Source organism: Lithobates pipiens, unplaced genomic scaffold (genome assembly GCF_037356315.1).
Source record: "Lithobates pipiens isolate NorthernLeopardFrog02 unplaced genomic scaffold, aLitPip1_a1.2 Scaffold_19, whole genome shotgun sequence".
NCBI lineage: Eukaryota > Metazoa > Chordata > Amphibia > Anura > Ranidae > Lithobates > Lithobates pipiens.
Genome location: NW_027507764.1, coordinates 588129640 through 588155216, shown reverse-complemented (window position 1 = coordinate 588155216; position 25577 = coordinate 588129640). Strand labels below are relative to the sequence as shown.

At 42.8% G+C, this 25577-nt stretch overlaps 1 protein-coding gene across 1 annotated transcript in view; it reads right to left on the bottom strand.

Moving 5' to 3' along the window:
* Window positions 1-25577, bottom strand: part of NBEAL2 (neurobeachin like 2) — a gene marked incomplete at its 5' end in the record, with an annotated part of 127811 nt that overhangs the window by 58046 nt on the left and 44188 nt on the right. The window contains 13 exon segments of the mRNA XM_077493540.1: window positions 537-686; window positions 1712-2017; window positions 2553-2690; window positions 5438-5597; window positions 6027-6205; window positions 8010-8738; window positions 8836-8924; window positions 10164-10323; window positions 13760-13918; window positions 17726-17879; window positions 19333-19435; window positions 19524-19683; window positions 24875-25008. Coding sequence (XP_077349666.1) covers window positions 537-686; window positions 1712-2017; window positions 2553-2690; window positions 5438-5597; window positions 6027-6205; window positions 8010-8738; window positions 8836-8924; window positions 10164-10323; window positions 13760-13918; window positions 17726-17879; window positions 19333-19435; window positions 19524-19683; window positions 24875-25008 — 2621 coding nt within the window.

The following is a 25577-nucleotide window of genomic DNA, read 5'->3' as shown; positions in this document are numbered from 1 at the left end:
GTTCCTGAGTCGGAACACCTGTTGTGCCCATAATGAGGGGATTCCTGCCATCCCTCCATTGAGTTTCCTAGACCGCTCACTGGCAGTGCCCATTAGGAAGGGTTTCCAACATCTATCCGTTAAGTTCCTGGGTCTGTGCATCTGCTGTGCTCATTGTGAGAGGGGGTCCCACCATCCCTGCACTGAATTCCCAGCTCTGTACAACTGCTGTGCCCATTATGAGTGGCTCCCACCAACCCTGAGCTGAGGTCCTGGGTATGCCCAACTGCTGTGCCCATTATGAGTGGCTCCCACCATCCCTGAGCTGAGGTCCTGGGTATGCACAACTGCTGTGCCCATTTATGAGGGGTTCCCACCATTCCTGCACTTAAACTCTAGGTCTGCACACCTGCTGTGTCCATTATGAGGGGTCATAAACTGACTTATAAAAAAAATTAAACATTTTTATTGGTCAAAACTTTAACTGTACAGTGACGCACTTCATAAAGAACATAATGGACTCCAGAATAAGAAAAAGTGATTGCCAGTCCTCTTACCTTAAATTTGTCTCTGCTCTCTCCCTTCTCGGTCTCCCTTCTTAGCGAGCTGCTCATAAGTGCATCATAGCAGGAGTTCCAGAAGGAGGACATCTGGTGGTGACTCTTCGCAAATGTGTCCTTCTCAAACTGCTCCATGGTGGGCTGGACCTGAAGGGAGGGGACACAGACCTGTGATATCAGAAGGGTCCAATAACAGAGCTCCGATGTAAGGCAGGAAAAAAAAATAGAAACACCAATACAAGAAGAAAAAAAGGAATGAAAGGAAAAAAAATAAAAAAAATAAAAAGAGAGAAAGATAAAAAAAGAGAAAGAAATAAAATAAGGAAAAGGTAAAAAGAAAATAAATAAAAGCAGGCAAAAAGAACAAAAAAAAAAAAGAAATAACAAGAGAGAACAGGTGGGAGAGGAGAGACTAGCCTGCAGTGGACCACCCCTAGGGAAGACCAGCTCTATGGTATACAAACTATGGTAAACTAGCTCTACTATGGACCAGCCCTTTGGTACACCAGCCCCCAGACCATCCCTAGGGTAGACCAGCCCTCTCGTGGAGGGCCCCAGGGTAGACCAGCCCTCTCGTGGAGGGCCCCAGGGTAGACCAGCCCTCTCGTGGAGGGCCCCAGGGTAGACCAGCCCTCTCGTGGAGGGCCCCAGGGTAGACCAGCCCTCTCGTGGAGGGCCCCAGGGTAGACCAGCCCTCTCGTGGAGGGCCCCAGGGTAGACCAGCCCTCTCGTGGAGGGCCCCAGGGTAGACCAGCCCTCTCGTGGAGGGCCCCAGGGTAGACCAGCTCTCTCGTGGAGGGCCCCAGGGTAGACCAGCCCTCTGGTGGAGGGCCCCAGGGTAGACCAGGTGGAGGGCCCCAGGGTAGACCAGCCCTCTGGTGGAGGGCCCTAGGGTAGACCAGCCCCCAGACTAGCTCTACTGTAAACAAGCCCTAGGGTAGACTAGATCTGTTATGGACGAGCCCTAGGTTAGACTTTCCCTTCTATGGACCAGCCCTGCAGTAGACCAACCCTACAACAGAAAAGCCCTATGGTATACTAGTGTGAAGGAGGAATTAGAATGGAAACTAAAGAAAACAATATAAAAGAAAGGACAACAATAACAGAAACATAAAAACATCGGTTTGGGTCATATATTCTTTCTGTAGCATGCAATGAATAACTGGTCTTACATGTTTCTCAATGAAGAGCCTCCACTCGGTGGTGGTGCAGAAACTCTCGAAGTCCTCATAGAAGGTGGGGCTTCCATTGGTAGGTGGCAGAGATGGTAAATATTGCTGCAGCTGTAGTAACTCGAAGCACTGATCCATCAGCGTGCGGATAATGGGCACCAGGCAGGAGTAGGCCTCCGTCTTGGCATTGAGGGATTGCAGGAGTGGAGTCTGCAGGTTCCCCAGCAGGAAACAAGCCTCTTCCTTCTTCAGCGAGGAGGCACTTTGGAGGAGGCTGTGCAGTTTTACATAGGCTGATGAATGCATCTAAAAGGGAACAGCCCACCCAAACAAGATATTTTAGATAAACAGAGGTTGACTGCTCTATAGATGTTCCAGCCATGAGATCTCCCCGTCATCATTTCCAGCTCCTTTCCTGTCTAGCTGGGGGCAGGGACAAACCAATCTATGTTCCAGTCATCCCATTGTATCCCCACTCAGCATCTCCTTCTATAATTTTCATAATAGAACGTAAATAAAAACCCAGCAAGCAGAGAGGGAAGCCCTCAAAAAGACCACAGCATGGAAGCCATCAAGAAAAATCTCATCCATAGTGCCCCCAAGTGTTGAAAGAAGCTGTCAGGTGGCTTCCAGTCTCCGGCACAAATTTTTCGTTTTGGTTGGGCTTATGGCTTTCAATGAGCCTATATATGAACCCACATGGCTGTTCCCTTTGTTTCTTCCCATAATCCCATTAGAGATTTCATCAAGATAGTGCCACCTCAATATTCTCCAGTAGATAAGGTTTTCTTACAAAATTAATTCCAATAAACTAGAAAACCGTTGAAAGCAGACTACTCACCTGCTGATCATCTAACTTGATGAACCCTATGATGACCCGAAGACCAATCTGAGCCATCTCCTTCAGGTCCGATGTCCCATTCACCAAGTAATACCAAACTCCCAACTTGTCCAGCAGGTTACTGACTCCTTCAAAGATCTGCAACCGGAAAAAGGGACAAAAGAGGTGAAACATGTTTTAGACACAATCGAGGACAAGCTGGAAGGATGTAGGACGGGGTCTCCAGACTTTCTGGACAAAGCGCCAGTTCACTGTCCTTCAGGCTTTCGGGGGTCTGGGCTGTAGCCAGCGGGCGTAGAGAATGCCCTGGCATCAACGGGAGAAAACAATGTCCCATCAATCATTGGTGTCAGTGGGAGGAATAGTGCCTCATTGATTAGTATCAGTGGGAGTAATGGTGCCCCATTGTTGGTATCAGTTGGAGAAATAGTACCCCCATAATTTGGGACCACCGTTGTAGAGGATACGATCTATACAAGCAAATGCATACTCGTCCATGAACAGGGTAATACAAAAGCATATATATTCAATCAGTGCGCCTAGAATTTAATGGCCGGGTAAAGGAATCATTATAGAGTTTATATTTATTGCATATTTCCAATCCTTCCTAAATGATTTCCAAGTGAAACTAGTCTCAGACATATTTAAATAATAAATTATACCCCATCCTGTAATAAATAAGTAAACAAAATGTTACAATTTTATTAAATAGGGTGGTTTTGGGACTGCTCTGGCAAAAAGTCATGTGATCAATGCAGAGGCATTGGTCGTGTGGTTTCTGCCAGAGAACCTTGCAGGAAAGACACCAGGCAATTCTACTGGTTTTACGTCAGCAAGGCAAGTATTGATTGGCTGCAAAGAGTTACTGTACTATTCTAATTGTTGGAGACTTATCAGAGAATTGAAGATAGAAGATGGCACTTATCTTAAAATCTTGGAGTGAATTGAAAGTGAAAAACTCACACAAATAATTTATTTTTCTGCCCCCCCCCCCTCCCTCTTACACAAATTCTAAATAAATGCATTGTAATGCTTACCCTAAGGGTTGTTTTTGGGATGAAAGATGACACTTCCAGGCTTCTGGCCTAGGCTGGGTCCCACTGCCTCCTGACATTGCTACGACACAACTATCCCACAGTGGGTTACTAAACCATAACACTGACACATGTGTGGTGGATTTCCATGCATGCAGATTATGGGCACTATATTGCCCATCCACCAGAAGCTAGCAGCATTTGCACTCATGATCATAAACAAAGAGGGTTGGCACTTGTTCAATGGTTCATGGGTTAATGGTTTTATCGTTCTATAGTTCAATGGTTTTAGGTTCATGGCTTAATGGTTCCAAGGTTCAATGGATTCAATGGTTCAATGGATTCAATGGTTCTATGGATTCAATGGTTCTATGGATTCAATGGTTCTATGGATTCAATGGTTCTATGGATTCAATGGTTCTATGGATTCAATGGTTCTATGGATTCAATGGTTCTATGGATTCAATGGTTCTATGGATTCAATGGTTCTATGGATTCAATGGTTCTTTGGGCTAACGCTTCAATGGTTAATGTGTTAATGGTCCATGGGTTAACAACGGAAGCCCCATTGTAAGTCTATGGGCGACGTCACTCCCCATTCATTTCACAGCCATCGTCGGCTGTGTCCTCTGCACAGCTTCTGCTGTTGGAGACCAGATCAGATTGGTTTTAAAAAAGGTATGTATAACGATTCCTTCTTTATAGGGCTAGATAGGTTAGTGCTAGCTTGTGGATGTCTGTAGATGCGGAGATTTTAGTGTTAGGGTGGATTTACATTTTAATGGTTCAAGGGTTCATGGGGTCAATGGGGTCAAGGGTTCAATGGGGTCAAGGGTTCAATGGGGTCAAGGGTTCAATGGGGTCAAGGGTTCAATGGGGTCAAGGGTTCAATGGGGTCAAGGGTTCAATGGGGTCAAGGGTTCATGGTTCAAGGGTTCATGGTTCAAGGGTTCATGGGTTAATGGTTCAAGGGTTCATAGGTTAATGGTTCAAGGGTTCATAGGTTAATGGTTCAAGGGTTCATAGGTTAATGGTTCAAGGGTTCATAGGTTAATGGTTCATGGTTCATGGGTTAATGGGTTCAATGGTTCAAGGGTTAATGGTTCAAGAGTTCAAGGGTTAATGGTTCAAGGGTTAATGGTTCAAGGGTTCATGGGTTAATGGTTCAAGGGTTCATGGGTTAATGGTTCAAGGGTTCAAGGATCAGTTACAAATAGTTCAGTGACCAATAGTCTATTGGCCAATGGTCCACTGGCCTCCAAGAAAAGGATGATTTTACAAGTTAAAAAAAAAAAAGTGAAGTCTTTACCCTTCGGGTGGGTTATAGTAACAGCTACAAGATAATGAACACTGGCAAACAAAAACTGTAGGCCAAGGCTGGAAAATAGAACAGATGCAAGTAAGCATTCTTGATGCCCAGAGAAGTCCAGGAGTGGTTTGTGGGTTCAATGGTTCACATGTTAATGGTTCAATGGGTTCCTGGTTAATGGTTCAACGGTTCATGGGTTAATCGTTCAATGGTTCAGTGGCCAATAATCCATTGGCCAATGGTCCATTGGGCCCCAAGAAAAGGATTTTACACCAAGTTCAAAAAATGTGAAATCTTTACCCTTTGGATTATAGTACCAACTACAATATAATTGGACACTGGTAAACAAAAACTGTAGAGCAAAACTGGAAAAATGATATGCAAGTAAGCATCTGCGATGTCCAGAGAAGTCCAGAAGTGTGACTGGTGGAGGAACTTGAATGTAAACATTAAGAGCCTTATAATGCAAAATCGTCTTGTTACATTGCCTAGAATTTCAAATGAATTTAAAAAAAAAACAATTTTGAAGATCATAACTGTACCTTTTCACTCCAGAGGACCTCATTGCTGTTTCCTTCCGAAAAGAGGAAATCTTGGAGAAGTCTCAGCAGTTTCAACACATTCTGAATGAGGCCAGGCATGGTAGAGGTGGGGGCCTCCTTAATGTCTGTAAAAGCTGACTCCAGCATCATCTCCAGCAGGCTGAAAAAAAATAAATACATTGAAAAAGCAAATCTTCTTTAAATTATATGAAAAGTCAAAACTTTTTTTGGGGTTGGATAGAGTAAAGCTCAGAAACGCCAATCAAATATGTTTTGCTGTCTGTATCCCATTGAGAGGATAAAACAGGAAGAGGGAAAATACTAAATCTATGTTGTCACAAGAAAAGTGTCCCCATATGAAGATTTCCCCTTTGAATGTAAAATTTGAGATTTCTCTTATCCCTTTCACTTCCAAGGACAAAGAGAGCGGGTCAATCTCCCCAGCTGGGACACACAAAGAGTGAAAAAAAAAACAAGGAGGAGGTTCTAACCGCGCCATACTCCATCCAAAATTAAAAGAAAGTTTTCACTTCAGGTACAATAACTTTTGTATGCAATGTTGTCAGAGAAAACTTTTCATGGTGCTGACCTTCGTTTGATTTCATCCTGAGGTCTCACCAACTCACAGGCCGATCCAAGCTTAGTGAGGACTGAGAAGACCTGACCGCGTTCCTTCCACGCTGCATCCTCCGAGCCTTCCACCCCTCTCCAGGTGACCGAGAAGATGATGTTGGTGAGAAGGTTGCACAGCTCTTCTTCGGGGGTCTGCTGAAGGGAAAATTATGAGGCAAAAGGAACTAGAATTGTTACCATGGTCACCAACTCCGTCAGCCAAAGCATGGCTACTGAAAACAGTTGGGAGTTACACAGACCACAACCTTCCCAAATCAAAAAACTGGGGCCCTTTAGGCATTATTCTGGCCATGGACACCAACAGTGGGGTATAAATCCTACCACTGACACCAATGATGGGGCAGTATTCCTTCCATGGACAACAAAAAATAGGGGCACTATTCCTCCCACTGACACCAACACTACTTCTCCCCATAATACCAAAAATAGGGCATTGTTTACTCCCACTGAGCACAGTCGGGCTCCCCTAAAGTCTGAAGGACAGTAAACTGGCCTTTATTTAAAAAGTTTGGAGATCCCTGGTCTAGAGCAGGGGTCTCCAAACTGCAGCCTACTGGTTAATTGTGGCCCTTTGCTTGTTTTTATTCAGCCCTTGGGGCACTTTACCTCTCCCCGACACCAAAGATGGGTCAGAATTCCTCCCACTGACACTAGAGATGGGGAACTAATTCTCTGACACCAAATTATGAGGCACTATTTCTCCCACTGACACCAATAATGGGGCACTATTCTTCTCACAGACACCAATGATGCAATTTTTATTATTCCCATTGACCACTAAGCCTAGGGCATTGTTTATTACCACTGATGCCAGAGCATTTTCCACTCCCATTTGCCACAATCCAGCCCCCTAAAGTTTGAAGGGAAATAAACTGGCCCTTTGTTTCAAAAGATTTGAGACCTCTGGTCTAGAGTATAACAGAACCTTCCAGATGGCTTGTTTTTATATTTAAAAAAATCACCCTGTCACTCAATGCCTATGGAGACAATACCCACCCATTGAAGATCATACCAACCCATTGAAGGAAGCATGCCACAAGCACATCACTGTTCCCTTACCTAAACTGAAGTGAGGAGGAAATGCGACTGAGATATTTTATCCATAAAGGAGATACCAATGGCACCCAGTCATACTACATAGAAGCAGCCTTGCACAGGGAGAATAAGGGACAGGTTTATGGAACAGAAGGTCCAACAAAAATGGAATTCACAAAAAGGAGAATGTTGCTGAACAAAGTAAGCCAGTGGCTTGCATATGCTAGTCTTTTGAATGGACTGGGTCTTAAAGTGGTTGTAAACCCTTACAAACCACTTTGACCTAGAGGTAAGCCTAGATTAAGGCTTACCTGTAGGTCCAAGAAATATCTCCTAAACCTATACGGTTTAGGAGATATTTGCCCGAAGACAGGCACCGCTGTCTACGGCGCATGCGCCGTAGACAGCGGCACGCAGGAGCACTGAGCGCGGCATTTCCAACAACGGAGCTGCCGCGCGTGTCGGCTCCCGTGCGCATGTGCGGGAGTGACGTCATCGCGGCTCCGCCGAATGACAGCGGCGGAGCTGCGAGACCCCAACGAAAAGATGGATGCGCCGGACTGCAGGGGACAGCGGTGACATCGCTGGCTCCTGTGTCAGTTAAGTGACACATAATGGGCTACTATGCGATGCATAGTAGTCCATTATGCTTTGCAGGGAATGAAAGGGGAAGTAACACCCATCAGGGTTTACTTCCTCTTTAAAGGCCATCACCAGCCAAAATGTTTTTTCTTAAGCTTTGGATAGAGTGGGGTAGAGTAAGAACCTCTTTCCCGTTTGAGAGGAAATCTCCACAAAGAGAGAACTTGATGGAGGTTCCAATTCTTCCCCACTCAGTTGGTAGAGCTTAATTTTAAAAGATAGAGAAAGGTGAAGATAATTGTGACAGAGGGTGGGTGGCTACCTGGGGGTTGCTGGTATTTGAGATGGTGTCACTGGGTAACGTCTCTTGGTAGCTGTTTTCATCCAGGACATTAGACAAGCTGGAACTCTTCCGAACTCTCATCCCAGGAAAAGGCTTGAAGGTCTCTAGCGGTGATGGTGTCCCCGGCTGGCTGACTGGTGTCTGGTTCCCACTCTCCATGGTAGCCGCAGAGCTGGAACTTCCCAAGTCTAGCCTTAGATCGAAGGGAGACATGGAGAACGGAGACAAAGGCTGGTAGATGTTGTCATATGGAGGTCCATCACTGCAGCTCACCTCTTCAGAGCCTGGAAGGTCAACAAGGTTAGAGGAGGAATGACTGGCCTGGTCTGAGGAGTCAAATGACTTAAAATTGTAGGCATGGAAGGGTTTCTCTTTGGCTGCTGGAGACAAGGAATGGTCAGAAAAGCCTTCAGAGAAGTCCATGTCTGAGGCCTCAAACCCCACTGGAAATACAACATCTGCATCAGTGTTGTCCACTGAACCATGGGTTCCATTGTTGCCTTCCTTGCAAGTCCCAGAGTCTGAGTCTTTGCTGCTGCCCATCCGTTTTAATGGGCACCTGCTGCCTCCATACAATGGGCTGCTCAGAAAACGGGGCCTCGTCTCATACGACTCTTTGATGTAAAGTTTGGTCAATAAGTCCTGCCAGCCAGGTTGCTTGGCCAGCTGTCGCACAATGTCTTGTTGGGAATAGATCAGATGGAAGAGCTGCAATAAAATTAAAAGCAAAAGGTGTCAAATGTTAATGATAGATTTAAAAGGGTACAGAACGTTTTTTAAAGGGCAACAGGATCCCTGAAGTTACCTTCCGGCAAACGTCCAGCTTGACCGAGAGCTCTGCCCTGTGCGAGAGATAAACCACAGCTAGAAGATCTCTGTAATTAGGAGTTAAATCTGCAGAGATAAAAAAAAAAATTAGCATTTATAAAGACGCAGCACAGCACACAGGCTTCGGTTCATGCGTTTTATCTCCTGATCGGCACATTTACCAAAAACTGCTTGTTGGGTAACATCCTCATGAGGGGTGAATGTAGTGATTCTGACAAACCTTTTACATATTTAGCAAAATTTTATCTGCCAAAATCTCATCAAAAAATGTTTGCTCACCTAAAAGCTAGGCAACAGAGGAGGTTGTTATTATTTTTTAAATTTAACACAACATTCCAGTTGACAGACAGCATCATCTGTCAAGCTTGGCCATTCAAGTCAATAAAGGCCGTGCTGCAACTATGAGCCAAACGCTCAGCTCGCGATTGGAGTGCATTTTCCCCTTTTTACATAAAAAAACCCCCCAAAAAACAGGGCGGTATCAGCTTAGCTGTGCTCTGAAAAGTGATCCACCACAGATTACTTTTCAGAGCATTGGCGAGTGTGAAGCCATCCTAAAATGTTCCCTTCTAAAGCCCCTCTGAATACCGGGCCACCATCATAAATTGTGTGGCCTCCTATGGCATTGTATTGGCCACTGAACTGCCAAAGAAATTTCTTAAAGTGGTTGTAAACCCTTACAACACACTTTGACCTACAGGTAAGCCTAGATTAAGGCTTACCTGTAGGTCCAATAAATATCTCCTAAACCTACACGGTTTAGGAGATATTTGCCCGAAGACAGGCACCGCTGTCTACGGTGCATGTGCACTGAGCGTGGCATTTTCAATGACGGAGCTGCGGCGCGTGTCTGCTCCCGTGCGCGGGAGTGACGTCATCGCGGCTTCGCCGAATGACAGCGGCGGAGCTGCGAGACCCCACCGAGAAGATGGATGCGCCGGACTACAGGGGACAGCGGTGACTTCGCTGGCTCCTGTGTCAGGTAAGTGACACATAATGGACTGTGATGCGATGCGATGCATAGTACTCCATTATGCTTTGCCTTTGCAGGGAATGAAAGAGGAAGTAAACTCATCAGGGTTTACTTCCTCTTTAATGTTCCTTATGTTCCCTGGTGGTCTAGTGGGGGACCAAGTGACGTGAGACAGCTGAAACTTGATGCAACTCTGTTTAGGGCCAGGTTTTGACAGCAAGGGGACCTGGCGCCCCCAGAAACACAAATACTGCCTTCACCACCCAGTCATCGGCCCGGGTTGAATATATATCTCAGAAGAAACTAAAAAAACAAGAGAGAAAAGAGCTTACCAGAGCCCAAGACTTGTTCTGAGAGACAGCGGATCAGCAGCATGGACACAGGAACATCATTCAGGAAGGAGATGAGTCCCTGGTATCCAATATCCTTCAGCTTCAGACGATGCTTGAGCCTATCATTGACTTTTTCATATTTGATTAACTTGTAGAGGATCTGGAGGGAACAATGATTATTCAGGTTAAATAGACATGAGAGTGAGCAAAGAGATCCCAAGACATAAAGAAAACCTGTCAGGAAAGCTACCTCTGGTTCTACTCATGTATTTCAATCCTCATACACAAAAAAAAATTGGTACCAGCAGATTGGAAAAAAGCCAATTTAGCACCAATATTTAAAAAAGGACCAATATTTATCCCTGGGAATTACAGACCAGTTAGCCTAACATCAATAGTATGCAAACTCTTGGAGGGGATGATAAGGGACTATATACAAGATTTTAGTAATGAGAACGGTATTAGCAGTAATCAGCATGGATTCATGAAGAATTGTTTTTGTCAAACCAATTAACCTTCTATGAGGTGGTGAGTTGCCATCTAGATAAAGGAAGGCCCGTAGACGTGGTGTATCTGGATTTTGCAAAGGCACTCGATACAGTTCCCCATAAACGTTTACTGTACAAAGTAAGGTCCGTTGGCATGGACCATAGGGTGAGTACATGGATTGAAAACTGGATACAAGGGCGAGTTCAGAGGGTGGTGATAAATGGGGAGTACTCGGAATGGTCGGGGTTGGGTAGTGAGGTCCCCCGCGGTTCTGGTCTGGGACCAATCCTATTTAACTTATTCATAAACAACCTGGAGGATGGCATAAAGAGCTCAATCTCAAAATTTGTGGACGATACTAAGCTAAGCAGGGCAATACATTTCTACGCAGGAAGTGGAAACCTTGTAAAAAGATCTGAAAAAATGAATGGGGGGGGGGGGGGGGGGTGGCCAACTACATGGCAAATGAGGTTTAATGTAGAAAAATGTAAAATAATGCATTTGGGTGGCAAAAATATGAATGCAATCTATAGACTGGGGCGAGAACCTCTGGGGGAATCTAGGATGGAAAAGAACCTGGGGGTCCTAGTAGATGATGGGCTCAGCAATGCCAAGCTGCTGCTAACAAAGCAAACAGAATATTGGCATTAAAAAGGGGATCAACTCCAGAGATAAAACACGATAATTCTCCCTTCTACAAGACTCTGGTCCGGCAGCACCTGGAGTATACTGTGCAGTTCTGGGCACCAGTCCTCAGGAAGGATGTACTGGAAATGGAGTGAGTAAAAAGAAGGGCAACAAAGATAATTAAGGGACTGGAGGATCTCCACTACGGGGAAAGGCTGCAAGCACTGAACTTATTCTCTTTGGAGATGAGATGCATGAGACGGGCTATGATTTCAATGCACAAATACCGTACCGGTGACCCCACGATAGGGATAAAAAATTTCTGCGAAAGGGAATTTAAAAAGACATGCGGCCATTCGCTAAAATTAGAAGAGAAGCAGTTTAACCTTAAAGTGCGTAGAGGGTGCTTTACTGTAAGAGCGGTAAGGATGTGGAATTCTCTTTCACAAGCAGTGGTTTCAGCGGGGGGGGGGGGGGGGGGGGGGGGGCATCGATAACTTCAAAAAACCATCAGTCAAGCACCTGAACCACCATAACATACAGGGATATACAATGTAATACCGACATATAATCACACACACAGGTTGGACTTGATGGACCTGTGTCTTTTTTCAACCTCACAAACTATGTAACTACAAAACTAAGACTACTTTGAAAATTTGAACATTTGTGAGGTTAAGTACTAATGTTGGACGAGAAGACCTGGCTCAAAATTGGCATTCCATTTCATCTCAAAGATGTTCAGTAGGGTTGAGGTCAGGGCCCTGTGCAAGCCACTTGAGTTCCTCCACAGCAAAATGCTCATACCATGTCTTTTTGGAGCCAGCTTTGTACACAGCGGCACAGTCATGGTGGAACAAAAAAGGGTCTTCACCAAACTTACCACAATGTTGAATTGTTGGACATCCTATTCCAAAACCTTGGCCATTAATATGGAGTTTTCCCCCTTATTCTAAAACCATGGCCAATAATATGGAGTTTTCCCCCTTATTCTAAAACCATGGCCAATAATATGGAGTTGCCCCTCCTTTGCAGTCATAACATCCTTCACTATTCTAGGAAGACATTCCATACGAATTGGAAGGTGTCTGTGGGAATTTGAGCCCATTTTTGTGAGGTTCAGCAGGGTTGAGGTCAGGGCTTTGTGTAGAACACTCGAGTTCCTCCACACTAAACTGGTCATACCATGTCTTTATAGAGTTGGTTTTGCAGGGTGTACAGTCATGGAACAGAAAAGGGTCTTCCCCAAAATTCTACCACAAGAATGGAAGAGCGTAATTGTTTTTGTACGATGCAGAATTAAGAGTACCCTTTACTGGAAACAACTGAACTCCATCATTTGAAAGGGGGTCCCAGCCATTCCCAACCTTTTTTTTTTTTTTTTTACACAGAGGAACCCTTGAAATAATGGTCATGTCTCGGGGAACCCCTGCTAAATCATTAGATCCTTAGCTTATAACACATTTGCATGGTAGGTAAATTCTAAACATAATAATACATAAAATATGTATATTTGACATCCAGATTCGTTTTTTTTTTTTTAAACACTCCTCTGCTCTTTAAAACTTTTTTATTTTATAACGATCATGAAATGGAATAATAATGGCCATAAAAAAACAAAACAAAAACACAAATGGTGTAAATTGTAGTACCCCATACATTGGTGGTCAGTGGAAGGTGCCTTCTTATATTGGTAGTTGATCCAGTGGTCCCATATATTGGTGGCGAGTGGGAGAAGGACCTCATATTGGTAGCCAGTGGGAAAAAGACCCCTTCTATCAAAGGTCAGGGAAGGACACCCACATTATTGAGCAGTGGAAAAACCACCCCCGCCCCCCCCCCCCCTTTACATAGAGATAAAATATTTGAGATTAGTGGTTACTGGGAATTAGAAACACTCCTTTGTGCAAGGAACCCTTTGGTTCTATGGAACCCTGCTTGAGAAACCCTGCATTAGGCTACATTAGACATGTGCAGAACGAAAAAAAATGGCTTACTTTATTATACTCTTGCTTTCAAATTCTATTCCAAATCCATTTTCGGCCAAATTTTGTTTCATTATTCCAAATTTGTGTAAATTACTACTGTAATTCGGATACATGAAAATGTTTGAAATAACGAAAAATTTGCTTGAATTTTGATTCAACTCTAAAAAAGTTCAAAAATGTCTGAGCTCAAGATACACCAGTTCTGGGTCTACAATTCCAGAGGCAATCATTTTCAAGCAGGCCCCAAATACTTTATCCATGTAGTATATATATTTTTATACCCAAAAAAAAAAAGCACAATAATTTCTATCAGTTGGGTACAAACTGTGACCCTCCAGCTAGACAGGAATTAGACAGCAGCATGCCCCTTCCACCCAATGCCAGTTTGGTTCCTTGATTGCTAGAGACCTGCAGGCTTTATATCCCCCCCCCCCCCCTCGATTGCAGTAGTTGGTTATGGTAGAAACATCTCTGAGCTTCTTCTGTACTGACCTTAAACACTTTCTCCCTCAGCTGGTCGGAGAACCTCTTCTGGACCAGCAGGTAGTAGAAGACCTCCACATTGCCGGGCTCCAGCAGGAAGCAGTACAGCTGCTCGTTGCTGATGTTGGCTTTCAGGAGGCTGTGGATGACGTCTAGGATCCCGCATACCTGGAGGACAAGATGGAGACCTGAATGTCCAGAGGAGTAATGGCCAACAGCTAGAACGCATGTATGTGTATCTCTTTAAATCCCTTGTGCTAAATAGATACATTATTGGATTTGATATAAATTCGACAATTTTATTTGTTCATTCTAAAACTGATGTTTTATATAATTTATAAGTATAGATTTATAGAAGACAGTAGGTGGTCAACCCTGTGGGACAAAAAACATTTTCCCAACTTCCCCCACCAAGCTGGCCTAATACCTACCCCTTTTCTTTCGCGTTCAAAATTTTTTATTTTATGTTAAAATAAATTACGTGTACAGAATATAAGACAAATTATGTGATACCAGAAATAAAAAGTAGACATATTGAAGTACGGATGATACAAAGCAAAGAAGAATTTCAAGATATTCTCGTGGGAATGACAATAAATGGCCTTTATATATTTTAGAATTTGAAAACATTCTTATAGCTGAGTTTTAAACATTTTAATCTCAAGAAAATATAAATATGTCTAAAAGAAAATATATGATTTTAAAGTTTTGACCATAACTTCTAAAGTATGTTTATAGTAAGTATTATATAGTAAGGGAAGAACATAAAAAGGTATATAGGAGGGGAAGGGGAGGGAATAATTCTCCGGAGGCGGTTTTATAGATCATCTAATGTTGTAATTCTATAAAAAATCTTAATCACCATAACAATAAAACTCGGTTGTCAATATTATCTGACGTATAATATTTAATCCAGGGTTTCCATATGATATCAAACTTTGTCATCTGGTTTTTATCTATAGCGTCCATTTTAGCATGGATGAAAGATTGATTCCTACCCCTTTTCTTAACCCTACCCTTTTTTTTTTTTTTTTTAGAGCATAAAGATAAAATAAGAAAAGAAAAAAAGTTGGTTCTCCCAAACCGTCCTACATTCCCTCCTAATAAAACTGACAAAGCAATTTCTATTTTTGTGGCTCAACCACATCCAGGCATTATCAATTTTAGGTTTGATGCCCATCTACTACAAACCTAACTTATTAGATATGACCATAGAGACACAAAAGAAAATAAAGCAAACATCCCTATTAGAGCTCAACTAACCACAAATGCTGTGAGATGTACAGAGAATGCAGTCTATTTTTTGTTAAAAAAATGAAAAAAATTATAATAAAAATGCATGTATACATGTACACACACACACTTAGCCCACGTACACACGGTCGGAGATTTTGCCAACCAAATCCGTCGGATTTTGCCCGTCGGATTTAGTCGGACGGATTGTGTCCGAAACTGTTGCATACACACGGTCGGGCCAAGTTGGCGAAAAATCCGATCTTTCAGAACGTGATGACGCAATTCCGTTACGATGGGACTACGTTCAGGCTAGTAGCCAATAGCTTTGATGTAGGAATTTGATCTGAGCATGCGTGGCACTTGGTCCGATGAAAATGCTCTACACATGATCGGATTAGGTCTGTCCGGCCCAGTTGGTCGGGAAATATTTCCAACATGTTGGAAAATTGGGTCGGACGGAATCGGTCCGATGCATACCACACACAGTCGGATTATCTGACGACACGGTCCGATAGGACGCATTCCGACAGATTCTCCGACCGTGTGTACAAGGGCTTACACTATATAAAGTCACTGACTCATTCAGTAATAGGTGTAAAGTACAGCTTGAGTTACTGTGCCCTGTAAACAAAGTTGCAATAGGATAGCCTGGAAACATGTAGAAAAGAACTAGCTTCTAGCCAGAAAAGAAAATAGAAAAATTCAAATATTGAATATTTTGTATCTACCTTTTAACATGCTAGTTTTTAGCCCTGATCAGAATATAGATGCATATATACACATACACTATATTACCAAGAGTATTGGGATGCCTGCCTTTACAAGCGCACGATCTGATGATGACATCCCAGTCTTAGTCCGTAGGGTTCAATATTGAGTTGGCTCTGCCCTTTGCATCTATAACAGCTTCAACTCTTCTGGGAAGGCCGTCCGCAAGGTTTAGGAGATGTGTCTATGGGAATGCTTGACCATTCTTCCAGAAGAGCATTTGTGAGGTCAGGAACGGATGTTGCACATGAAGGCCTGGCTTGCATTCTCCACTCTAATTCATACCAAAGGTGTTCTACGGGGGGGTTGAGGTCAGGACTCTGTGTAGGCCAGTCAAGTTCCTCCACCCTAAACTCACTCATCCATGTCTCCATGGACCTTAATTTGTGCACTGGTGTGCAGTCATGTCGGAACAGGAAGGGTTGTCCCCAAACTGTTCCCGCAAAGTTGGGAGCATGAAATTGTCCAAAATGTCTTGCTATGCCGATGTCTTAAGAGTTCCCTTCACTGGAACTAAGGGGCCCAAGCCCAACCCTTGAAAAACATCCCCACACCATAATCCACCCTCCACCAAATGATTTAGTCCAGTGCACAAAGCAAGGTCCATAAAAGACATGGATGAGCGAGTTTGGGGTGGAGGAACTTGACTGGCCCTGACCTCCCCCCGATAAGACACCTTTGGGATGAATTAGAGCGGAGACTGCGAGCCAAGCCTTCCCGTCCAATATCAGTGCCTGACCTCACAAATGCTCTTCTGGAAGAATGGTGAAACATTCCCATAGACACCCTCCTAAACCTTGTGGACGGCCTTCCCAGAAGAGTTTAAGCTGTTATAAGGGCGGAGCCAACTCAATATTGAACCCTACGGACTTAGACTGGGATGCCTATAAAGTTCATGTGTGTGTAAAGGCAGGCGTCCCAATACTTTTGGCAATATAGTGTGTGTGCGTGTGTGTGTGTATATATATATATATATATATATATATATATATATATATATATATATATCTATCTATCTCTCTATATATCTCTATCTCTATATATATCTATCTATATATCTATATATCTATATATCTATATATCTATATATATATATATAGTATACATAGTAGCTTTTATAAACTTCAAAACCACTATATATTTCTTGGGAGAACTGATAAAATATAATGTAATATCCCTAAATAACACTGAATTCACAACCATCATGCATATTTACAAATCTAATTGCAAATCACTGATACAGTGTGTACCTCTTATATAAATAAAAGCCAATAAAAAATAAAGCCAAGCCAAAGCCAATAAAAGCTTGTATAAATAAAAGTCGATACAGAATTAAAACTAAACACGAGAACAAAAACATGAATCTCAATAAATTCATATATACTACAAAGAATATACGATCGATCCAGGTTGTGTGTGATAAATGTCCTTCCAATCCAAGGTATTACCCTTGTCAACATCAGTGGTGACATCATCACTGTGCTTTGCATAGCCTGTACAGTGAGAAGATCTGTGGGAGGAGCCCAATAAAGCCCCAACCACTACAGGCTGCCTGCAGCAGGGGGCGGAGACAAGACCAGTCACCCTGCACAAGAAAAGGGAGCAGTGGTGAATGGTCTTCATTACAGGAAGCTCCTGCATGGAGGCAAAACGGATTTGTTCCATGATAGATTACTGCACAGATCGGGAAGAGACGCACAGAGGAGATCAAGATTGACGTAAAAATACACGCGGGCTTTTGTAATTAAACAAGATTTGTTTTTAACCAGGGATTTACTGCACTTAAAAAATAAAATAAAAAGAAAAGTTAAACCTGGTTTTCATTTACAATAAATTCCTGGGCTTCTCTCGAGTGGTCCCAAGTTAACAAACACCCCCAGGAAGCAGATTAACACTCACAAAAAACAAAACGTCCCCATGTTGGGGGTGCAGACTGCTGCGGGTTGGGTGACCAATGGGCGATGGACATACCTGCTCCTCGTCATTGACAGTCGCGGTGTAGTTGATCACGCTGTGCAGATCCTCGGCATTCAGATTCTTCGCCAGGAAATCTTTAGCCAGGCTGAAGAGGGACATTTGTACGGTCTTCACATTGTCCTCGGTGCTCTGGTCCTCCTTCTGTGTCCTGACATTTTACATTGGAAAAAAGACAAAGACACTCAACTGACTGTATAATGCTGAGCAAAAGTCCCCAGCAAATTTTATGGATTGAATAGAAGGAATATTGTTTCTTGGTCTTGGCCAGGCAATGGTACATGGGGGCAAGCCATTCCAAAACAATGACCAATAATATGAAGTTGCCCCCTCCCATTCTAAAACCATGACCAATAATATGAAGTTGCCCCCTCCCATTCTAAAACCATGACCAATAATATGAAGTTGCCCCCTCCCATTCTAAAACCATGACCAATAATATGAAGTTGCCCCCCCCCCCCCATTCCAAAACCATGACCAATAATATGAAGTTGCCCCCTCCCATTCTAAAACCATGACCAATAATATGAAGTTGCCCCCTCCCATTCTAAAACCATGACCAATAATAGGAAGTTGCCCCCTCCCATTCTAAAACCATGACTAATAATATGAAGTTGCCCCCTCCCATTCTAAAACCATGACCAATAATATGAAGTTGCCCCCTCCCATTCTAAAACCATGACCAATAATAGGAAGTTGCCCCCTCCCATTCTAAAACCATGACCAATAATATGAAGTTGCCCCCCTCCCATTCTAAAACCATGACCAATAATATGAAGTTGACACCCCCCCCCCCCAATTCCAAAACCATGACCAATAACATGAAGTTGCCTCCTATTCTCGAGCCATGGCCAATAATATGGAGTTGCTTTCCATTCCAAAACCATGACCAATAATATGGAGTTGGTCCCCTTTGCGGGTATAACACCTTCCCCTTTTATGGGAAGGGCTTCTACGAGATATGGAGGGTGTCTATGGGAATTGGTGCCCATTTGTGAGGTTAGGTATGTTGGATAAGAAGACCTGGACCACAATTGGTGTTCATTCCAAAAGGTGTTCAGTAGGGTTGAGGTCACGGATCTGTGCAGGACACTCGAGTTCCTCCACTTCAAACTGATCACACCATGTCTCTATGAAGTTGGCTTTGTCCCCTGGGGGATAGTCATGCTGGAACAGAAAAGGATTTTCCCCAAACTGATACCACATGGTTGGAAGAGCACATTTGTCTATAAAAGTGGTTGCCAACCCCAGTCCTCAAGTATGCCCAACAGGCCAAATCACGAAAATTTCCATTAGATAAAATAACCATTGACATTGATTAAAAACCTTTTGGGGGTGCATGAGGGCTGAGGTTGGGAACTTGAGTTCCTCCACACCAAACTAGTTAAACCATCTCTTTATGGAGTTGGCTTTGTACATGGGGCACAGTCATACTGGAACAGAAAAGGGTCTTCAACAAACTGTTACCACAAGGATAGAAGGGCACAATGGTCTACAATGTCTTTGTATGCTGGATTACCCTTCACTGAAGACACCGGACCTCCATCATTTAGTATGTGGACCCCCCTCCAGTCGCCAGGAGGAAAGCCATCAAGCTTGCTTACCCATAATGCCTCCTGACTGAGTCCAGAATGTACTGCACGCCATACTTCCTGCGAATTCTCTGCTTGTGGTCTTTCATGATTGACGACAGATATTGGATGTGGCCTGCAGAAAGGAGGAAATGATGATCGACATATCTTCATGTCATCACACAGGCAAAAAAAAAAAAAAGGATTGGAGCAGAAAGGCTCACCCAGCCGAACGGCGAAGTCACTGTTACACCAGATTCGGAAGTCGAAGAGTACGTGCTGGTAGAGGTGATGGAGGAGGTAATGGTGACCTTCCATGGAGATCTGATCCATCAGCATCTGAGATGCCATCAGCACATTCATGTCCAGGACAAGAGGGGGCACCTGAAGAGAAAACTTACATCAAAGACTGCACCACATCACAGACCAAACTATTTCATTCTATTAAGAAAAGGCAATAACCAACAACCAATAAGGGTTCATCTGACTTCAGGTAAGTGAAATGTGATAGGCTGCTCTCAGCTCAACTTCATTACAAGTTTTATTTTCTCTACCACCTGACCTTGTGCCAATGACTATTAAACTTATAGGGAACTTTAACAATGTTGGCCTTCAAGAATATATAAAGGCATTTTGGATAGAGTAGGGCAGTGATGGCAAACCTCGGCACCCCAGATGTTTTGGAACTACATTTCCCATGATGCTCAACTACACTGCAGAGTGCATGAGCACCATGGGAAATGTAGTTCCAAAACATCTGGGGTGCCGAGGTTCGCTATTACTGGAGTAGGGAATATGTAGAAGCCATTTGTGACCCAATATGGTGACTTTTCTTCAACTCCTCTCCTCTGTGCCAGGAAATCCCTTCAAAATGATGTAAATCTCTTAAAACAGTTGTTACTGGAACATGCGTACCCAATGGAAAAAGGCCCCTCTATTCCTGTTGTTGCTGGAAAAAAATTGAAACATTTGGGATTTTCCCATCCCTTTCAGTCTGCTGCCAGTGGTCACCATCACTAGAACATCTAGAGCAGCCTTTCTCAACCTTTTAAACACAGAGGAACCCCTTGAAATATTTCTCTGGTCTAAGGGAACCCCCTGCTAAAAATTAGAAATCTACAACTCCTGATACATCAGTGTGATGGTCAGTGGGAAGAATGGTCCTCACACTTGTGGTCAGTGGGAAGAATGGTCCTCACACTTGTGGTCAGTGGGAAGAATGGTCCTCACACTTGTGGTCAGTGGGAAGAATGGTCCTCACACTTGTGGTCAGTGGGAAGAATGGTCCTCACACTTGTGGTCAGTGGGAAGAATGGTCCTCACACTTGTGGTCAGTGGGAAGAATGGTCCTCACACTTGTGGTCAGTGGGAAGAATGGTCCTCACACTTGTGGTCAGTGGGAAGAATGGTCCTCACACTTGTGGTCAGTGGGAAGAATGGTCCTCACACTTGTGGTCAGTGGGAAGAATGGTCCTCACACTTGTGGTCAGTGGGAAGAATGGTCCTCACACTTGTGGTCAGTGGGAAGAATGGTCCTCACACTTGTGGTCAGTGGGAAGAATGGTCCTCACACTTGTGGTCAGTGGGAAGAATGGTCCTCACACTTGTGGTCAGTGGGAAGAATGGTCCTCACACTTGTGGTCATTGGGAAGAATGGTCCTCACACTTGTGGTCATTAGGAAGAATGGTCCTCACACTTGTGGTCATTAGGAAGAATTACCTCCTTACAGATAGCTAAAAAGATCGATGGTGTCGGTGGGAACTTATCTGAGAGGCAGAAATTGCTCATTGCTGAAGGAACCCCTAGCAACCTCTGGAGGAACCCTGGTTGAGAATCACTGCTCTAGAGAGTAAATCTCCCAGCAAGGACATAGACAGAGGGGATTTACTATCTGACCACTCCAACCAAAACTAAAAAAAAAAAAAAAAAAAAAAAAAAACGACCATAGGAGATACATTCTAAAAAAAAAACTTCAACAAAGTTTCCAGGACCCAACTGCTACGTTCAACTCCTCTTCCATCTACCCAACTGCTATTACCGGCAATCACCGGCTGTAAAAACAACAGTTGGGAATTGCCTTTTAAAAATGACCGTTTGGGAAAGTTGGGAATCACCGTTTAAAATGACAATTAACTATAGACTTCAAGTGTCATTGCGTAAACATGTATAATTACATTGTAACTACTATTTTAATCACATGTACATCAAAAAGGTGTGACCTTTGTCCTGCATAGGACATCATCAAATTGACCCTTAGTAAACCCTTGGCTCCCGTTAGTTAACCCCAATTAGCCCTAATTAACCGATTCCTCCCCTTTTCCCTTAGCCATAACAACTTTTCTGCACATTTGGGTTTTTTTTTTATATAATTTTTTTAACATTAATATTATTCTTGGCCTTATCATCGTTTTTTTACTTTTCTTTTTTTTTCAGTGACACAAAATAGAAAAAAATACCTTTTTGCAAATAATTTTGCAATGTTTGTACCAGAAACATAATTTAAGAGAAAAAAAATTATACTTTTTAATTTGCTGTAAAACTTTTTTTTTTTTTTTTTTTTTTTAAGAAAAAAAATGATCAAAATAAACAGTCTTTATTGACTATAGATTACATAGAAAATAATACTCATTGTGCAAGGCAATATTGTCAAATAGAAAAAGCAAAGCCACAGAAAAAGTGCAGGAAGAAAAAAAAAATAAAAAAATAAAAAAAAAGACCAAGTGGTCAATCAAATCTGCCCTTTGTTTTTTTTTTTTTTTAGTTGATATGTTTTTCTTTTAACTATTTTGTGTACAGAACTATGTTTATCCCAAGCATGTTTGAATCCACTTACTGTTGACTGACTTACAAAAATAAATACATAAAATATAATAATAAAAAATAAATACAAAAAATAGCAAACAAAAAAATAAAATACAAAAAATATCAAACAAAAAAACAAATAAAAAAAAAATAAAATAAAAAAATACACGGATTTCTTTGTTATCTTAAAGTAGGTCTAAAGCCTTAAAAGTGAAGCTCCACCTAAACTTGGAAGCTCCGTTTGTTCGCCCCCCTCCACTGCCACATTCAGCACTTTTTGGGGGGAGCCGGTACCTGGTTTTGACAGGTACCCGCTCTCACTTCCGGGGTAAGATCTCCGTTCGGCGATCTACAAAAATTTCTGGCCCCTCCTCCTTCCTCCACTGCCTTTTGGGGCATACAAAGATCCCAGAAGACAGCAGGACAATTCAGGAAGCGCATCAGGAAACAGGCTGCGACGCCGCGAGGCTTCACTTCCTGTTCCCCTTACTACAGATGCTGGCGCCTGCACCCGAAGCCAAAAGGGATTGACAAATCATCTAGGGGTGCCGACATTGTGGGATCCCGGACAGGTAAGTGTCCTTATATTAAAAGTCAGCAGCTACAGTATTTGAAGCTGTTGAAATTAAAATTTTTATATTTTATTTTTTATTTTATTTTTTACAGGCGATCTTCTTTTAGGGTTTTTCACCTTAACCTCTTGCCTACAGGGCACTTTCACCCCCCTTCCTGTCCAGGCCAATTTTCAGCTATCAGCGCTGTCACACTTTGAATGACAATTGCGCAGTCATGCCACGCCGTTAACTTTGTGAAATTTTATCATTTTTTTCTCACAAATCGAGCTTTCTTTTGGTGGTATTTAATCACTGCTGGGGTTTTTTTTTTTTTTTTTACTAAAAAAATAAAATAAAACGTTTTTCTCAGTTTCTGTCAGTAAATTTTGTAACCAGGTAATTTTTCTGCTTCGCTGATGGGCGCTGGTGAGGTAGCACTTGTGGGCAATGATGAGGCGGCACCAATATGCCGCACTTATGGGCTCTAATAAGCAGCACTGACTGGCACCACTAATGGGCACCGATTGCTGACACTGGTGGCGCTGTATTGTAATCAGGGCACTGATGATCAATGCCCTGATCACACGGTTCTGGATGTCGCCCGATTGGCTCTCCTCACCACACACTCTGTCACTGTGAGGCGATGAGCGCCGATTACCGGCGTCTCCATGTTTACATGTGACCGGCTGTGTCCAATCACAGCCGGTCACAATGTAAACATGGAGATGCCGGTAATCATGGTTAAAGAGCCGTGGTGTGGCCCTTTACATAGATTGCATCCTACCAAACATGGCACGGCTGCCGTGCAGTGCATACTAGCTCATTATGCCTTTGCCTTACAGGGTTTTTTTTTGTTTTTTTTTTGTTTTTTACATTTTTTTTCTTAAATTTTTTTTTTTTTCGAGGGTATAAAACCACTTTAATGCTTTCTATACATAAAGGTGAAAAACCTTCTGTGCTGCAGAATCCCACCCAGCCCCTCCTTATTCTTACCTGAGCCCAATCCGATCCAGCGATGTGCACGAGAGCAAAAAATTAAGAAGCTTTAATGTCAATTTAACCACTTCCCGACCAGCGCACGACGATGTACGTCGACAGAATGGCACGGGCAGGCATATTGGCGTACAGGTACGTCCAATATTCAATGCCGCCCTGCCATCGGGAGCACGCCGCGGGCGGCGCGCTCCCGCGCTGGTCGGGACCCCCGTGAGTCCGGTCGCGGGTCCCGCGGACTCGATCGGCGCGGGCTTCCCCGCGATCGTCTCACAGGACGGCTGAATGGAGGAAATGCCGTGTAAACAACATTTCTCCATTCTGCCTAGCAACTAGTGACGCTGATCTCTGCTCCATGTGATTGGAGCAGAGATCAGTGTTCACTAAATGAAAGCCCAGCCCCCAACAGTTAGTAACACGCCCCTAGGAACACTTAACCCCTACACTGCCACCCACTGGTTAACCCCTTCACTGCCAGTGTCATTTACACAGGAATCACTGCATTTATATAGCACTGATTGCTGTATAAATGACAATGGTCCCAAAAATGTGTCAAAAATGTCCGATGGATCCCCCACAATGTCGCAGTCACAATAAAAATCGCTGATCGCCGCCAGTACTAGTAAAAAAAAAAAAAAAAAAAATTATTAATAAAAATGCTATAAAACTATCCCTATTTTGTAAACGCTATAACTTTTGCGCAAACCAATCAATAATCGCTTATTGCGATTTTTTTTACCAAAAATATGTAGAAGAATACGTATCGGCCTAAACTGAGGGGAAAAAATGTTTTTTTATATATTTTTGGGGGATATTTATTATAACAAAAAGTAAAATATAATGCGTTTTTTTTCAAAATTGTCGCTCTATTTTTGGTTATAGCGCAAAAAATAAAAACCGCAGGGGTGATCAAATACCACCAAAAGAAAGCTCTATTTGTGGGAAAAAAAGGACGTCAATTTTGTTTGGGAGCCACGTCGCACGACCGCGCAATTGTCAGTTAAAGCGACGCAGTGCCGAATCGCAAAAAGGGTCTGGTCTTTGACCAGCAAATTGGTCCGGTCTGCAAGTGGTTAAGCAATGACAACAACTCACTGAATTAACAGTCCATCCTAGGAAACGCAGCCACACTGGAAACTAAGAGATCCCACTAAGGTAACGTACAAGGGTCATGTTATATGCAACAAAAAAAAAAAGTTACATTGGCTTATACATGGCTCCTCACCTTTTGCAGAAGGGCCCCTATGATAGCCGGCCCATGACACTGCAAGAGGCTCTCCTGATTGGTCGGATGATGCTGAATGAAATTCTTGACCATGAGAAGGAAAGCCGCCACTCCGTTCCTCTCCAACCGGCTCTCTGCAGAGATATAAAAAAAAAAATAAAAAATAAAAAAGAAGACGATGTCAAGGCAAAGGACAGGTATGGAGGTCGACCCTCAGTCTGACTTCAACACACAAGTACATACAGCATCCCTATAGGGAATATCCACCCCCCTTCAACGTTCTCATGTCATATATGTGAATTCTAGACATGTGCAATTCGTGTAGTTCCAAATTAGTTTAACTAAACGTTAATTCGTTCATTTTCGAATTTCGGAAATTCCAAAATTTGGAAATGTGAAAATCCAAAAATAATGAAAATCTGAACATTCAAAAGAATGAAAATCTGAACATTCAAAAGAATGAAAATCTGAGTAACTAATAATAAATATTAAATTATAGGTATTGGAATTTTCTTTCAAATTTGGCTGTTAGTGAACATATTTGAACTAATTATCTGAAATAACGAATGCCGTATCTAACAATCTAATAATAATAAACAATAATATTAAAACCTTTTTAATTATTATTAATTTGTTCCATTCCATTTTGATGCAGCATTCATTATTTCAGATAACTCGTACCTTCAGATAAATTTGTATTCGT